We start from the raw sequence: 18,592 nt of genomic DNA, 5'->3' as shown, positions 1-18,592 counted from the left end.
CAAGAGAACACTTTTATCAAATGGTTGTACTACACCTCAGACGTACAATAATTCACCGGGTGGTGGTGGTGGTGAGTCAAACATGGAAGAATTAATTGTTACTTGTAGAAAAGAAATGTGGGTGGATTATTTTCTTGGCTGAGTTTTTCTATGTGCGTCGTAGAAATGAAATAGGATCACGCTCTCCCCGTGTTTAAGTCAACTTCAGCAGTTTACTTTACTTGGTTGGTTGGTGGATTATCTGCCAAAGTTTGAGAATTCAGAAAGTAGGGAGAGAGAGAGAGAGAAAGAGAGAAAACACTGAATATGCTGGTGCAGTTGAACGTTTGTCTGCAGGGCACAAAAATTTAATTTATTCCAAAGTGATAACAAAGCGATTTCCTCTTTTTGTTTTAAGCTCATCTCGAAGAATCAAAAGTAAATATTTTTGGTGAATGGAAGTGGCGGAAGTTCGTCGTGTCGGATCAACTGCAGTTGTCTAAATCAACACCCTCGGGTTCATAATATTTAATTTATTTTTCCTAAAATCCGAAAAAACTAAAATCGGATCAACTTTTCGGGGAAAAAAAGTTGCATTATTTTTCCTTCGCCTACACCTCTTGCGCAATACGTAGGCATGCATGCACTTGAAAACGGGTGCAAAAGTTAAACCAACACTACACGCATCAATAAATAACATACAAGCCGTAGCGCTGTCTCATAACGTAATCGCACCATTATTATAAATCTTATTAGTTGTCAAAATCCTAAGCTGTATTCCATCCCATAATAAATAAACGGATGGATAAATCTGTTTGATATTGTTCTGTTGAACCCGTTATTCACAACGACACGGAGAAACATGAGCTTGAATTAAACACCTCGAATAACAAACTTCCAATGAGATCACATACCTTCGCATTCCATTCCATTCCTCCTTCCTACATACTCTCTGAAACAAACAAAGCTTGACTTTCGCTCTTTGTCCGGAATCACATTATCACATTTAATAAAGGTAAATTAATTTTTTCCCAACAACGCGATCGAGAGAGACACACAGCTTTCATGCGCAAATTAATTTGAACAATGGTGTTATTGATCCCACGAAATTGTTGGAGGACGAGGACGACGACGATGATTATGGAGTCATCGATTGGCAAAAGAGGATGATATCATGCATGTGTGTGTGTAATATGTAGGATGTGCACTGAAATATGAGAGCACACGCATGCATGCACGGGTATATGGGAACAGATTAGGTGGACTGAACGGACCAGTTGAGAAGTGTTTTAGTGGGATTAGGTTAAAGCCAGGCTAGGGCTGGGTGAATTGTAAAATGGGAAATGCATCGTGGCAAGAGGAGAGTCTTTACTTTGCATATTATGATTCCTCCCGTTTTTGAGATTAGTTTAAGGCAAGGACTACATGCACTTCTTCTTGCTGCACCACCCGCCTGCCCGCCCGCCGTATTGTGCAGACCATGTCTTCTTCTCGTCTGCTTTCATCCGATACAAGTTTGACTAGGAGGGCCATTACAAGGTCGGTCGTTTCATGCTTGCCTCTATTCTTGGAGAAAGTGTGTGTGTGTGTAGGTAGGTACTTGCTCCTCAGCTGTATATATACACACACATGTAGCAAACAGACCTTCATGATCACCACCACCCACCCAACCTACCAGCCAATCTTTCTTTCTCCGCTCTTTCACGCCCAACCTAACCGTGAAGGTCACGCCTGGTCATAATAGTATGAGCGAATCCTATCTCTCGTAAACGGGTATCCGTCTGAAATTGACATGCAACCAACCACATGCATGCAAAAAGATGTATCATGTTTCAAAATTCCACAACATTGACGGCGAGAGTTCATGGGAAATGGGTTAAAAAGGAGTTTAAACTTGACACAGTTTTAATCCAGGAGGAATCAATTCGGAACGTTTAGCGTGGTATATGTTTAGCGCGTTTGGAAATTAGTGCACAAGATCCTGTGAGACAGAAGGAAGGGGTGAAGGGTGGAGGGTTGTATGGTCACCCGGTATATACGAGGAGAGAAGGGATGATCGGATTAAGTAAACTGAGCCGCAGCAAAGAAAGAATCACCAGGAGAGAGAGAGAGAAAGAGAGAGAACGCGGAGGGTTGTCAGTTGGTCATTGTGATGGAAGTGTTACATAAACAGAATTGACATCATCATCAACATCAACAAAGCAAAGGTTAGTCACTGAAGTGGGCTAAGAATGGAATAAAAGAAGTCGACAGGTCTTCTCTCCCGACAGGACATTTGGTGTGGCCATTTACCGTGAATGGAACCACTTTTCTACACTGTTTCCTTCCCGTGGTACTGGTGGCTTATTCAAGCTGCGACGCTGTGGGTACGACACGGAGGGGTCCAATCCTCCCTCATCTCGACTTCTTCATATGTAATATCTCTCTCTCTATTTTCTTGACGAGAGGTCTTTTAGCTTAAATTTTACCGTTTAACTCGGCCGGCGAGACGTTCAACTGATTTATTTTTACGATGAGCAACTACATCCCCTTTATTATTAGTTTTTAATGTTTTTTACACCGTCAATTAGCTCCCACCCGAGGAGGAGGAGGACGAGGAGGTGAGTAGTTGTAGGGTTACCCTCACAAGACAGGAATGACATTTTGTACTCGACTAATCATTATTTACAAGACGAATTTTAAATTTATTACTCCCGATGTGAAAACTAACAACCATTTCAGACACGGTGTTACCATTCCATATTATCGTATTTATCATATGTATGCACAGCTACTCAATTATTTCCTCGAAACTCCACATGGACACATATGTGTGGGGCGACGGGGATAATGTAATCTACAATTTACATGAAGTGCCGAATGAATGTATGCGTAGTCAATAAAAAGTCGAAATGACTTTCACTTTTAAATCCGCCCGAGCAGGATTTGGTTGCTGGTGGTGAATCTGCTGGTGGATTGAACGCTCTCTATTTAGTATTCATATCAAATTTAAGTTTTAAGTCATTTCATCTCATCACTGCCACCACCATGAAAAAAAACTCATTTCCCATTAGCTGCTCCTCACACTGCTCAACACCCGAAGAAGAAGTACACCTCGGCAAAATTCTACAGTTTACTTACTTACTTACTTAGGACGCCTACGTTACGTTACATTTCCAACAAATCTATTGTGTGTGAAGGGGAGCCGGAGATTTGGCCAGAATAAGAAGAAGAAGAAGAAGAAGAGCAGTAGTGGAATAGAGAAGCGATGAAGAATTCGGAATTGGTATTGTGTGTACTGCTACTGATGCCACTAACTCTTTTCTCCCCATCATCCCAATAGTGCAGTTCAATGAATTACGCCATTATGTACGACGCTGCTTCTTCTTCTCTTCTGAGCCAACTTTTATTATTGAACACATTTTCTGCTGGATTCAAGTTTTGAATATTTTAAAATAAAATCTCATCCACGGCTGCTGGGCTCGTTTAAATGGAGCTTACCGAAGCTTAGTCACCCAATAATATTTACGTATTTTGCCATTAGGTGAAATGAATGAGGGAGACGTGAGTGAAGGAGAAGAGGGAAGAAAAATTAGAGATTTGTTGCACTGACAAGAAATGAAATGTGAAACAAAAATTATTATTATTTGAATGGCATTAAAATTATTGCTATCAAGTCTGAGCCACAGGCAGAGAGGCACAAGACCAGATCATCTCAGACCAACATTTGCCTGCTGTAACCATTCTGGGGCGGGTTGATGCTTCAAGACTTTTGATGTCTGGTTGGCATTTGGCATGTCATTCCATTTCAAGTCAAATCGACATCCATCCAAGAGCAACATTTATAATTATTTTAGTACATGGCGTATCATTATATCCTTCATTCGTTTAATCTCTGGGCAAACAACATGCTTCATTTCCAAAAACTCGATAAATCCTCTCGCACTTGTTATGCATGCGCACCTGACCTAAGATCAAGCATCAGGATGGGATTATGGGTTGTACTCGTATATGCATATGTACGTAGGTATATGGAGGCTTTTAAGGCAATTAATCGCATCACATGAGAATTTATTTGCCTTAATAGGACTACGTGGCCAAAACGGTGTCCGATACCATCCCCAGACGTACATATTTTACTTCGCTTATTATTTTAGCCCCAAGAATTTTGCCCATCATTTTCACGAATGATGAAGTGACATGAGGGTTTGGACAATGGGAGATTCGTTCGTATGCAGTCCTACGTGTGTAGCAATCTTGTCTCGAATAATAATAATTATCACCTACACGTCCACACTCGGAGATGATGATGATGATTCCTGTCTGCTGTGTGTAATCATAATGACATATCAAAGGGGAACAACGACAGCAGGTCATATCTGCGGTCATAAATACGTAGTCCCAAAATCATGCCAGATTTCCGCAAGTTGCAATTAAATTGAAAAGTGAACTCATCGGTCAGCAGCAGAGCTCAGAAATGGTCCACCAAACAGATGAAGAGGAGGAGGATGAGGAGGAAGATTTGATTATTGTGAACCATTATCAATGACATCAGGAATGCGGGGAGGCAAGCTAGGAGCAAGTTGCCAGTTGTTGTTGTTTTGCTGCGAAATCGAGTTGTCGATTGAAATTGAAATGGTTTTGTACGGTGAGCAGGCTGCTCATGTATGTAAGTAATCTCTCCTTCATTTGCCTCGCGTTTTTTCCCGTAGGCTGAACACTTCTGCCTGGCTGGAAGATCATCGGTTTTCCTGAACGTGGAATTTCTTGTTTAGTGGCTACATTTTTCCATTTACTTGACTCGGCCTTCTTCAACAAGTATAATTATCTCTGAACTCCAAACCTTAAATTCCGTCCCAGAGAGAGAGAGAGAGATGAGCAAGTGAGTAGAAAATTCATCCACCCTTCATGGATGAATAGATCTTTTGTTCGTTTTATTTCATATCCTTTTTCTTCTCAAATGGCTTCTTTTTCTCTAATGTGCGTTGCCTAATATTGAAACTCTTTCCAATCCAAGACAGAAGCGAAATCAAAAGAAAATTAAAACAGTTGAACTGAGAGAACAGCCCAACTTACTTTTGGGTTTGATTTCAGTGAGTTCTCGAAACAACAGAGTCGCACCCGCATCCCCCAAAAAAACATCCCTTTCCACATCTCCCAGCCCAATTCCAACCTAACCTAGAACGTCACTTTCCATAATTTCCGCCTTTTTGATCTTTTTCCATATGGCTGGACTCTGCTCTAATATTATGACATTTCACAAACTCGTATATCTACCCGTCTCTGGTTCTGTACACAATTCTCAACTTCCCACCACGACCGATCTACCTGGCTCGTCTCTGGATCCTTAAGTATGGATCCTGTTACATTGCTCCCAGCAGGGAAAGCACTATGCGGTGGTTCGCCTGCATGGTCACATAACTCACGCAATTCTGTTTCAAATCGCTTCCACCTCCACGATATATTTCTACCTGTTACCCTCCTCCTCCTCCTCCTCCTTCAGGTCTCTCGGACAATTTATATCTATTTTCTAAATCATATCCAATTACAAAAAGAGGCAGAGGACAGACCACGGAAAAAGAAGAAGATGACGACGTACGTATGCATCTACCGCACCAACTCTTTCTCCATCCATGCATGTACCGTGGTGGAACTCCTCATCCACGAAGATAAACTGTTTCTGTTTCTTTGGTCTCTCTCTCAAACAATCCATAATTTCATGAAATGTGATTCCATTTCCCATTATATTGTTGGTTCAGTTTGGGTATTCTTATGTGCGGAGTACTATTTCAGAACTACGTACATATGCACCACATCCATCCATCCAGCTGTATAATAATACAATACGAACCTTTACCTGAGGCTACGAGGCATCAAATCAAGAAATTCACAAGACTTTGATAAGGAAAGAAATGAGAAGAAATTTGTGAGGATATGCTTAAAATCGTCCGGATACACATTAAATTAGAAAATTTCAACGAGTGAAATAAGATAAATTAAGACAATGCATCCACTCAAGGTGAAGAAACGTTTAAGGTTTAAAACAATTGGATGCAATTGGGCGATAAGGATAATTTGCTAACGATTAATTTAGTACAGAAAGGGGCGGAAATGTGTTTCCCATCAACCAAGCGAGGAATTATTTCGCAACGTGCTCCATATATAATTAGAAATACCGGAGTGAGGTCTAATTAAATCTGTCATGTTATTTATGTCCACCCATCTTCCTCACCACAATTACACACACACATTGGCACAAATCATCCGATAACAAAGGAGGTGCAGAACAACTACTTGGATGGATTCGTATGTTCTCACTACTGCTCCCTGCGTGTGTGCATACTAAATATTTAGGTAAATCCGTATATATAATTCTATCCAAGATTTAGCAAGGTACATATATCCTTACAAGATATGTATGTATGTATATATGTACATAGCTCCATGCATATTTAGCATGCTACATACGTGGCTTCTTTGAGGTGTGCAGAAAGTCCCGGCTAACAGCCTCTTTCCGTTCGTGGTGTCCGAGTATCATATCATCACAACATGATGTACATACATATTTTATACGTGTGTAGCAGAAAGTGAGTGAGTGTGAGCATGGGCAATTTCCTTCAAGTATGTTATGTGTAGATGAGAGGAAAGATAGTCTCACAAACAAGTTCACACATTGTTTCACCCCCGGAAATCACAGGTTAGGGTCAGGTAAAAACCAGGCAGCCCTCTGCCATCATCGTGAGTGAGCACAAGATAGCAGCAAATTAAGTCGTAGGTTGGGCTGTTGGAGATAAATACAGAGTTCCAGCAAAACGAATCCCAATTTCCAAATCAACTCACTCACTCACATAATCACAATGACTTTAAACCTGGCTGAGGGTTGAAATAGATAGCCAAACCCACCACGGATTTTCATGTAGGAACATTCTAAATCGAATAAATGCTTACATCCTCACCTCACCCGAACCATTAAACCTTTAAGCGTTTACAGCAAATGATAAAGTGAAAGACAGGAAAATTGCTCTTCATTTGACCTCATGGAATGATTTAATGTCGCAGTTGTTGGTGTGTGGTTATGTATGATCCGTAATTGTGGATGTGAGTCAAGTCGGTTCAAAATTTCACATATTTTCTACCCATATATGTAGTCATCAGTTTGTCTGTGCACGTATATAAAGTGAATTATGAACGAGGATCAATGGTAAAAGCAACACTTGTACATATTTTTCTCTGCCATCACTAAAACATACATTTGTATAATAGTTGACGGAAAGCAGATCAAGTAGTTTGAGATTGAGCAGCAGAACGGAAGAAGGAATACGTAAGAAGTGAAATTTTTTATCCTGCCAACACCACTGATTCGACTGTAGATTTGTGTTTATTGAAAGAAAAATAAAGGTTTCGACACCTACTCAATTTGTCTACTTTTGTGTATCAGTGGCTGCCACACTTCGTCAAACAATAATAATAATAAAGTGTCACTCTCTGCGTGTGTACTTATTTCATCTGCATATGGATGGGGTCTGCCTACGATACAGGGAAAGCAAACGGGTTGCTAATTCCTGGAAACATTTCACATATGGCTCATCTGTTTCTGAATGCCATGTCAAACATGAAAAGGAGAATATAAATATTTTAATGATGATGGTTTGGTTTGTTTGAGATTTTGAACGAGCAGCTCTCATTTTTTTGCGGAATTGCTGTACACACGCCATCAGCAAGATGTACATGCATGCATATTCACTTTGGTAGACAATCTAATGAATGTTTTCACACCGTGATTAACCAGTCGCAATTATCGTTTAGATGTAAACTTGGGTGGGGGTGAGTTATGAGTTCACATTACAATTAAAATGCGATCGTTTTCAAGGTTCTTGAGAATTTTTTACTAATAAATTGATCAAATAGTCGATAAATTACAGACAAAGTGGTTTACGACCCATAAATTTCCTTCTTTGATGCATAAATACGGTAGATAATAATCAAAAGGTAAATGTTTCGTTTTTGCACAATTTTAACTGACACTTACAATTAGTTGTTTAAAACGTAACATAAAATATAATAAAAATTTACGCCCATAAATATTTTGGCACTTTGTGTATAATTCTCATTTGCAAAAATAGGGCAACTTCTCAGGCAGAATGAACTAATAATGTATGAGCTACAGCATATAGGCAGCAGCAGTAGTTTTTTTCTTGTGTATTATGCATGACAGAAAATAGTGGAAGGACAGGGTTGGTTTTGGCTGGTTGTTTTTGATGAACGACGACTATGGTGTATAATTGATGCTCCAGGGCTTGAAAACCATCCCTCATCTTAATGACCTGTTCCCACGAATTATCTGGACAATTTTTATCTTTCGTCATTGACTTTCGTCACATTTACATCGTGGCCACTTGTACATTTGTGGATTGTCATTTGTCCAAAAACATAAATACGACAGGTACATAAGTACTTACGTATTTATAATAATTAGTGCACACATATTTCAGTGCATGGTGGTGACAAAGTGTTTGTGACTATTATGCAAATGTTGATAAAAACAGTCCTTCAATTTAACAAATTGTCATATTGTTATCTGTTATTAAGATTAAATCAGGGATGAAATGTGATTTTGGAATAGGAATTTTCACGACCGTGGAATTTCCAACCCCAATCTCATGCAACGCTTGAGTCGAATCAATCATGACAAAATCGTGAACTATTGCGCACAATAATTAGCAATACATAAGTACCGCTCTTACGTAAGATTGTATTATAAATTCATTGCGAATCATTAATTTTTTTACAAGTAAATCAATGCATAATTAATCGATTTTTTACATGAATTTGTCAAATTTGTCGCAAAATCAGAGCTGAGTGTGCAGTTGGCCAATTGTAATCTAAAGTGATGGATAAGACAATACCTGGCTGTGGTGCAGTCTTTGTAGAGAATATCAAAGTCTTTGCACGAGAGGAGTTTGCATCTATTGACACCGGGTTGAATGGCCCCAAGTCCTCTGAGGATCCGAACCTGCTCCACATTGCAAACTAATGGGACAATGTCCAGTCTTTTCAATTTGGTGTACACTGTGTGCAACCCTCCAACCAAATGCTTTAAAAACAGTTCGAATGCTTGCGGTAGACAGAGCATCGTGTCCCCATTGATAACGAAGGCGGCAACCTTTTGACCCCTGTACTCCACCAATTTGCACTCGTTTGCACTGGGGTCATTCGTCGGAGCCATGGGGGCGGGTGGGCTGCCGTACGGGTGGCGATCTAAGCCTCTGTCCCCGTAGGAATTGTTCCCCCCAAAGTCGTGGTGGTGAAAGGAGGCGGCTGCGGCAGCGGTGCTCATGGCGTTAAGGGCGTTGAGACTGGCGAGAATTCCAGGCGTCATATTTTTGGCGGAGGAGACAACAATTGAGTTCATCATGTGTTGTGCAGCGAGAGATTTGGGCGGACAGAGGGGGGACCCTCTGTCCATGGGGGGACTGTAGGGCTGTTTCATCGACGACCCCCGGTTGAGGGGGAGGGGAGAAAGTGAGCCTCGGGAGGTTGGAGATGTCACATCTTCTCCACTCGACCCTCCTGACTCCATTTGGTCTATTTTCATCAACATTGAACTTTTCTCGTGGTGGGTCCTCGTGGTGTCACTGTCCCCTTCACCACGCACTGGACAGGACAACTAACTTCAATGAGGCAACGAATGATGATGAGTATGTCACACACAAGTCTCAAAATATCTGTCACGCACGATGGCAAAAACTAGCCAGCAAATTGTTTGGAACAAGAATAAGTTCTCTTATGAGACGACCACCAAGGGTAGAAGTGAAACTCGGAAATCTTGGAAAATCTCTTTCTCACCCCTACTCACGTTTTCACGTAGCTACAAATGTTACGAAATTGGGGCACTTTGATACAATCGTAATAATATCCTTGCACTCTTTCTCACCAGTAACTGACCACTGATCAACAGGATTTACTAGTTTTTTCCTCTCCTTCTATCACCTGCAGAACGAGCACATGATTCACATATGTATACACACCGGACACCGTTTGTTGCTTGGTTTTTGACAGGGGTTGGGTTTTAAAAAGAGTTGTTCTCTTGTCGCAAAAGTATTAGCGGATAAATATCACTGGTTCGGACACCGGAAGTTGTATGGAAGTGCGTGTGCCGGAGAGTAAGTAAATTGCGTCGAGTGGTTGGATGGGAGACAAGAGAATGTTTCTGGAAAGATAAGAGGAGAGGGTGCAAGGAAGAGTTCGAGAGTAAATGTTGCCGTGGAGGAGGCGAAGGGTTGAAGTGGTGATTCGAAAGGGCCTGGGCAGAGGTTTCCTTCGTCGTCGTCGTCGTCGTCGGTGGTGGTGGTGGTGGTGGTGTGGGTACGGCGAGAGGATCGAGGAGTGTGGAGTACGAACAAAGGAACAACAATCGAATTGGAGTTGAATTGGACTGGAATGAGATCTGTGAGTGAAGTCAAATCCTTTGCTGCGCAACCCGAAGACTCATTGGTTCGTTTTCCTCCTCGTAACGCCTCGATTTAGCTCCATTGGTGAAGCACACTGAGAACAACACCAAAAAAGCGATGACAAAAAGTTGAAAATTACACATCACAATTGAAGGCGGATTCTTGACTGATCTGTCCTCTCCTCTCTTAAACTGCTCCTCCATCCACTCCATCCATTCCAGCACCAGAATTCCGTACTTCTTCTTCTTCGTCTTCTTCAATATCTTCAACCAGCCTGGCTTGCTTGTGCAAATCCGTCTCAATCTTTCTCTCAATCTCCCCACAACAACATTGATGCTTCGTCTTTACTCCTCCCCTCCTCTCAATCCAATAATACACTCGCACTCAAAATTATTATTATCTCGCCACCACCGTTCCCACTCCCGACCAATGCAAATACCTCCACTTGGATTTCTTCGAAGGCTGACAGCTACTATATTATTAGTCTCACGACGACCAGTTTTACTTTAAATTATAACATGCTTCCCCATCCTCCTACTTTTTATTTCGCAATACTCATTACTTTTTCTGACTCGACGCCTCCACGGCTTCCCTGCAAAAAAAAAATATTCCGCAATCTGACTCTGATTCCATTATTCTCACCACTTGTGCTGTCATAATTTGTAATGTACAAAATGATGATAAGGCTCATTATGTGTCGGGGATTCTTAATGAAATCCAGGGCTACGGGTATCACATTACTGCTTATTGACGGGTCTCTTTAAATTATTATTTGCATGTGCGAATCTGCCCTTATTTTCGACTCAATTACATTTCCCTTCCTAGCGTTGGTTCACTCACTCGCGCACGACGGGAGGTTTGGAGGTTCAAATTGAAATTCAATTTCATTCAAGTAAACACCCTCATAATTTGCAACCCAGCGTCAAAATACTTTCTCCCACTTTATGCACATATTTCTAGCAGCATGGTTTCCACGTGCTTGTTATGAAGCAGAGCTGGCTGGATGATATTGGTTTGATAGCTGATTGAATAACCTTTTCGCTCTCGTCTTCATCATCCCATGAGCTAGTAAGTGATTGGGCCTGGGCTATGTGTGTAACCATGCACTGAGATTGAACCTTGTGTGTTGTGGTGGTATGAGAGATGATGACACAACTCAATTGATGCTCTTCGGTAGTAGTAGTTCTTGTTGGACATGATGTTCCGGATTATGGTTGGCTGGACTTCATGGCTTTTGACACCATCCTCCGTCGCCGCCGCTCTTGTTGCTTGTGTCATCCGTTTTTTTGTTCTTGGGAATCAAATTATCCAATTATTTGCGATATCTCCCAATTTTCTGTGTAGTGGACGGACATTTATTATGATTTACTGCCTTTTTGGTGTCACAGGTAAATCGAGTGGCGAAATTCTTATGATTATAATACGAATGAGATGGTGTTGCCCTCAATAAAAGAATTAACTGTTCTCGCCTCCAATATAAATTCAATATTGACTCAAGATATTAGTCGTACAAGTAAATGTCGTAACTTTACGGGGACGACAGCCAGCCACGGATTTGGTATGTATGAAAAAAAGTAGTAAATGTACACAAATAAATCAATGACATATTATATTGGAGAGATTAAAGTGATTTCAACCGGCGAAGCACGTTTCGTTTGAGGTGAGGCAAACATTGAATTCGTAATATAACGTGTCAGGCTGATATTTTCGTTATGAAAATTACTATGGTTCAGAAATGATCAAAAATGATAAAGGCGGAAAGTAAAAGAGTTATTTTATGCAATTAAATATAAATACATACATAATGACAAATACACAGTGCAACCTTGTTGCAAGTAATCGTTTTTTTCTCCTCCACCTCGTCGCGAATAACCTTATATGCCAAATTATTGCCTGAATTGAAGTAAACTTGAAAATTATCTGACCAACACTGTAATAATAATAAATTTGGAGAGACGTTAATTACGAGCGAATATATACACATAGATATCAGTCGTTTTGTGTGTCTAGTTGTTGGATGCGGAACAACTTAATCAGTTTGGTCACTTTTATGCATTTCATCAGAACGTCTACTAACTCAATCTGAGATTAATTTCTACAGATCAAGTTATTCACTGATTGAAGCCGAGTTATTTGTAAATACGCAGAAATCTAATCTGCCGGGCATGTAATAAATTGTAACTGTCAGTGTGAAATTGGACATTGTGTCTTCCAAAAGCATATAATTAAGCAGGTTTTACTTAAAAGTCTTGGAAAATCAATAAAAAGTTGCACATGTTTTTGAGTGACTGCTTTCCATACACACATGTGGAAAGAAACACTTGATGTGAATGAATGAGCAAACTATATCAAAACCCATTCCAATTTGTACCAACAACGCGGAATTATATATTCTGCCCAGAGGTGGATAATTTTACCGTCTTACTTTTGACTTGAAGATTCGAGATCATATTAATTTATGTGGATGGAAAAGTTAAGAGGAAAAATTATCGACCGGCTTAAAACACATTACTTCATTCCCTTCCTAAATGCATGGACTGGGGGGAAAGTGGGTTGCCTTTATTACGAGAAAAACGTCAAATATTTAATAATAGTAATAATACCACATGATTTCTCAAAGCATTTATTATTATTGCTCAACTTGATCAATAGTTAATCATTTCGGATCAACAAGTGATTACTGGTTTAGCTGTTTAGATTCCCATTATCATCATCGTCCGTCCAACCCATGGTCTCCTCGGAGTGGATTCTTGTACACATATTTTGCCTGGCTCTCGGACTGACTATTTGTTCAGGACTTAATCGCAGTTTCCCAGTCGCTTGTTGCCTTTTCCTGCTGCCATTCACCATTCAAGAGTCCCATCTAAAATCTGTAATTGTGCAGCTCCTTCAGGTTATTTGGGTATGGAGGGTGTTCTAATAAATCTAATCTCCAGATTTAATTCCTATCCTGTGAGCACAAATATGCAGCCCACTTCTCCTAATGATTTATTATTCATCACATCTCATTCCGTCCGCACAACAACTTCCAAACCTTTCTCCGACCAAATCTTAATAATTTGTGTGTAGATATTTATCCCCCGACTCGAAAGTCACATTGCCAATTCAATTCCAACAACAAGATTACAATTGTTAATAACAACAATTTACGTTATTTATTCGTCAAGGTTTATGCATTACCTTCTCTGTATGACAAACGAAGGAATACTTGCTATTGAATGACTAATCTATTGTGTTTCTTCATGTCTTAACTCTTGCATTATTTATTTGACTCTGTTAAACAATATTTGGTCGTCGTCACCAAACTCTGTGTAAAACGAGTTTATTCAATAGATTATTATTTAGTCGGAGGTATTATTCACAGTGAGACTGCTGTGATGGAGAGTCACGCCGACTTGTTCTTGCATAAAGGAAGAGACGACGACGGTGAGAAGAAGAAAAACCAAATCGGATAAAAATGGAGGAGATGGACGTAAAATTTTAGATTTTTTAAGAGCATGAGTCGCAAAGAGATGAACAGTTGTAGGAAAATGGAAGCCCAGTGTTCTCATAAATCCGTCACACTCAATTTAAACTTTATTTGAAAATATCGACACATCAGCAATTCAACACCGTGGCAAAGAAAAGAAACAGTGGCAGTGATGCAATTCGAATTTGCATTCCAACCAAAAGCAGCAATGATAGCAAATCATCGTGGTTGTGCCGCGGTATTTTTCCTCCTTCGATGTTTTGTCTGTGATGAAAAGGGTTTGAATTTCATTTTGTTTTCCAGAAGACGCAAGAAAGGGTGTTTTGACAACAGTCAATTTCTGATTTGTCACAATCACAATTTACCGAATGCATTCAGCAGAGAGAGGGTACAAACAAACGCGGTGTAGTAAATAATATGCAGAGTAGTGTGGTACATACTTAAATGTGGTGTAGTCGTCGTCCTCGTTTCCACCCGACATCACCCCCAGGCGTCTATTACAAGAATTGATTTTTACAAATCTTTCTCGTTTTCATTTAGCTACGCTTCGTCTACCCATTTCTTCCCCGATTCCTCATTTTTCCATTACGAACTTGCAAATCATACCCTTTTAACCATAATAAGATGTGAGTTTAAACCTCACCTGTTTTACATTCAAATGATTTTACACTCGGTCTCCAGTGGCATAAAGGAAAATGATGCTTTTTATTCGATTAGAGGCAAGAATTAAAGTACAAGCTTTGGACAAAAATTGGATACAAAATTGGACGGAATGACGACAATGCATCCGAAATTGCGTCTATTTAACAATGATTTTGCAGTCATAAATTTCAAAAGTTAGATAACATATTATCATTTCTTTTTAACATTACGAGAATTTTCTCGCATTTGATTTCTTTCCTCCAGCCAAGAGTGTCACTCTGAGAATGGCCACTCCTCCCAAGCACGGTAGACCCAACCAAGAAAAGCGTCTAAAATGGTGGTTGGACTGTGTCGCCTATATAGACAGACAAATAGTAGTATTGCTCTCTGCAAAGGAAGGTAAAGTCGTCGTCGTCGTCGTATCGTAGAGTCCCGTTCAATCCCATTTGGACTATCACCTCCATCCACATTCCCGTCCAGAACCACAAAAGAGACCGAAATTCTCACGAAACGAATCTAATTCTTCGACTACTACTGCGCATCGTCCCTTCACTCACTCGGCCCATGCTTTCTAGTCACCAGGCCAGACCAACACCACCACCACCACGGAGGACCAATAAGTTCCGAACAAGAAAAGTAGAGAAAGTCGTCGTCGTGCGGTGAAAGTAGCCAAGAATTCGGCTCGTGTACAAAATATTTTTAGAAAAAGATATCCCACCCTCCATTTTTTCTTGAGACAAAATCATATCGCTTAAATAAATTTTTACCATTCCTTTTTATGCCACTAGATTTTATTAAGGTGACTAAAACTTGACCTGGTAACCATGAAAGGGGGATCAATGTGCCAAAATTTTCGTCATAATCCGCCTCCTAATCCACCGACTACTCGGAGGGCACATGGTCGGGCAAGTGGTAAATGGTAAATGGCGAGGAGATAGATGGATGATCGCCAGCATGCAAGTTGCATCAAAACGAGGCGACTGATCACGGTTTAAGGTTGTTGTGTTGGATGCGTTTTTGGGCGTTTGGTCGACTTTCGGATGAATTCCCCTTCTCAAAATCTGTCCGTTATTTTATTATGAGGACGACGACGAGGAGCTCTTCTCGTCGGCTGCCAAATAAATATTGGTTCATATTTTTTTATTAACATTTTCTTTTTTTTACTCGCTTGCACAATATTATGCAACATTTTGTGCACCACGGTTTGCTCCTCTTTGTTTTCAATCGTTGAACAGATAAAGAAAATGTGGATGTGCATTGTGGACGCAAAACAATGCAAGCAAGCAAAGGTAATCGCTCTCTCGCTTCAATGTAAATATTTGTACTTTTATGACTCTAGAAAGTAAAGTTTATGTATGCACGAAATATGTCTGAAGTTTGATCAGATCATGATAAACTTGGATATGCAATTATTTTGGTGGGTTGCAATATGGAATTGGGAAATTAGAAAGAATGTCTTCAAAAGAAAGATGTACAATTGGTCGGTAGGATTTGATATAAAATAGAAAAGCGTGGTAAACTGTGGGGCTTGTTTAGTCAATATGAAGGAAGTAGTGATCGTGAAAGTTTTACTCCACATGGAGGGCGAGATAAACAATGAATACAATGCAAAGCAATAATCCATAAGAGTTAATAAAGTCAAACTCTGCTAATTTTTCAAGTCAACTCAACACATGAATCATATGGTCGATCTGGTTGTTGGTGAAAGCTTAATGGAAAATGTACGACTCATCCGTTGTACATAGGTTTTCTGTGAAATGCATGAAAATAAATCGGTGATCTAGTACAAATGCCAAACAAAATATATCGCATCGATCCTTTTTTTAGCGATGTAAAAAATTGTCATCTTTTGTCAAATTCAATTACAAATTGGTCGGAATGATGAATATTTTTAACAATCCTCAACTTATTGGGAAATTAGCTGGAGAAAAAATTCTTTTGACGTGATGTATTATTGGCGTCCTTACACACTTCGAGCCCAGAAAGAGCCATGTAGCTCGTCGTACTTGGTTGGTATATGAGGGAAAAGAACAATGAGAAGAATGCTTTGGCGTCGTGACTGTTTTACCAATCAAATGATTCTGACGGTGGTGAGAATGAGCACGGAATACAGAGCATGGCTAAATGCGACCACTAATCCAAATTCGATTTCAAAATGTTCACAGCTTCTCCAGTCAAGGCGTGTCGGTGTGCAGTTGTTGGCTTAAAGTGGGAACCACACCGTTGTCTCATGATCATTCTGGGCATCTCTGATTTTTTTAGGGAAAAATTACTATTCCGCTAATATGTTGGGGACAAATGTGGGGAAAAAAATTCTGAGATGAAATATTTTCCAGTGAACTAATAGTATTCGAATAATGGCAACAGTTAAATTTATATTTTGATTAGAAAAGAAAGTATTATTTTAAGAGCTGGAATGCAATAAGAGGAGGATTCGGATTTGTCCGTGGTGGTGGTGATGATGAATTAAAAATGAGAAATATTTCCATCCTTTCTTTCCCCAGCAGTAGAAGAAGAGGATCAAATCGTTATTTGATCTTTCGATTTTATCTGCCTGGATATGGCTCACGTTGAAATAATTATTTGATTCAAATCTGCATTCCAAATTATCTCTCCATGATTCTTCCACTGATATGCCTGCATTAGGAATAAGACGACGTATGTATGCATGTACTTATACGTACGTAAAAGAGGAGCAAATATTTTTAATTCTCTTGTCTCTCCAACTCTCTCCCCTTTGTTACGCCTTTTTTTCCTCTGATAAAAATTGTGCACTTAAATTCTTCAAATAATGAAAGTTTTACTTTGATTCGCCGATTTAGTAGGATTTAGTCGTGGAGGAAAATAAATATATGAATTCATTGAACACTTATCGTAAATTAGATTTTCATCCCCAAATCACAGGTTGTTCAAGGAATTATTGTACGTACAAGTTGTCCCTACATTTACTCGTTTACTGGCCCTTGTACTTATGTACACCACAAACCACTCTCCAGCGTATGTAGAAAATGATGGGATGGGTAAACTTTTAAACGACCATTCTTTGCCAGTCATACATAAGAAGAACAAAGTAATAAAGACAAGCACTCAATTGCTTCAAGAGAGTCGTGGTCGAAGAAACAACTCATCCTTGTAAATGTTGGTTGTTGAACACGAAATTAATTTAATTTGCTTGGAACATAAGATTTGATTATCTCACTCGTTTCCATTCCTTCTTCGCCATCAGTCGATGTACCGTGTACTTGTTTCCAAGTCGTTATTCCTGCTACTCCAAATCTATTTGCTTCCATTAGACGGTTGTTTTGTATCACATACGTACAGACGGATACACATAATAGATACGTGTGTATACTCGTATTTAATCATCTCAATTTCAGATACCAGTCAAACTCATGATTCTTATTTATTGACTCTTATAACTAAACCGATTACATATCGTTAAAATACTTTCAGTTATTCTTTGAAACATTTTACATTCCTTGTACCCACCAGCAGATGCAATGTAATGTAATGTAATGTAATGTATTTGTGTATGTATGGTGGCTATCGATTGAGCAGCACTTTTTTCTTCGTCTACCAACAAGAGATAGATAGCTACGTGTTACGGCAAATAATTTCATCAGCTCTTCATTTTAAGTTTGAATTCCAACGTGAATATTCATAATTTCTTTCATTAATATGTTGAAATATGATTTCCTTTGTCCAATTCTAAAAGCGTAATGTAATAATCAACCCTTCGTTTTCCAAGCAAATAATAAGAGAAGAAATGTTAGAATAGAGATATCGTAAAACTTAAAGCAGACACGATTTTACATATTTGCCTTCATTCACTACTTAAGTCTGCATGTGTGCACTACCCGAAAATGAGGATTGCTAAATTATTAGCACAATCAGTGAGATATCCGACGTTGCGTGTTTCTTTTTGGTAATTAGTCCTGCACCACTGGTATCTCAAGGAGGTAATAGTTAGCAATATGTCAAGTCTAATTAACATTGATGGGATTACGAGATACTGCAAAATTCCACTACTACTGTTCATCGTCATACATATTTTAAATATGCATAACCACAT

General features: G+C 39.5%; 1 protein-coding gene across 2 annotated transcripts in view; it reads right to left on the bottom strand.

The window, feature by feature from the left end:
• The window catches only part of LOC110851073 (dachshund homolog 1), a 54,217-nt gene extending 43,571 nt beyond the window's left edge, over positions 1-10,646 (bottom strand). The window contains exon 1 of one of the 2 annotated variants that reach the window (XM_022098709.2): positions 8,865-10,646. In XM_022098709.2, coding sequence (XP_021954401.2) covers positions 8,865-9,559 — 695 coding nt within the window. In that variant the 5' untranslated portion in view covers positions 9,560-10,646. The remainder of the gene's footprint in view (positions 1-8,864) is intronic. The other variant, XM_035852754.1, reaches the window with a different exon arrangement.
• Positions 10,647-18,592: the final 7,946 nt, after the last annotated feature.

Source organism: Folsomia candida, unplaced genomic scaffold (genome assembly GCF_002217175.1).
Source record: "Folsomia candida strain VU population unplaced genomic scaffold, ASM221717v1 Fcan01_Sc006, whole genome shotgun sequence".
Classification (NCBI taxonomy): domain Eukaryota; kingdom Metazoa; phylum Arthropoda; class Collembola; order Entomobryomorpha; family Isotomidae; genus Folsomia; species Folsomia candida.
This window is presented reverse-complemented; position numbering and strand designations above follow the sequence as displayed.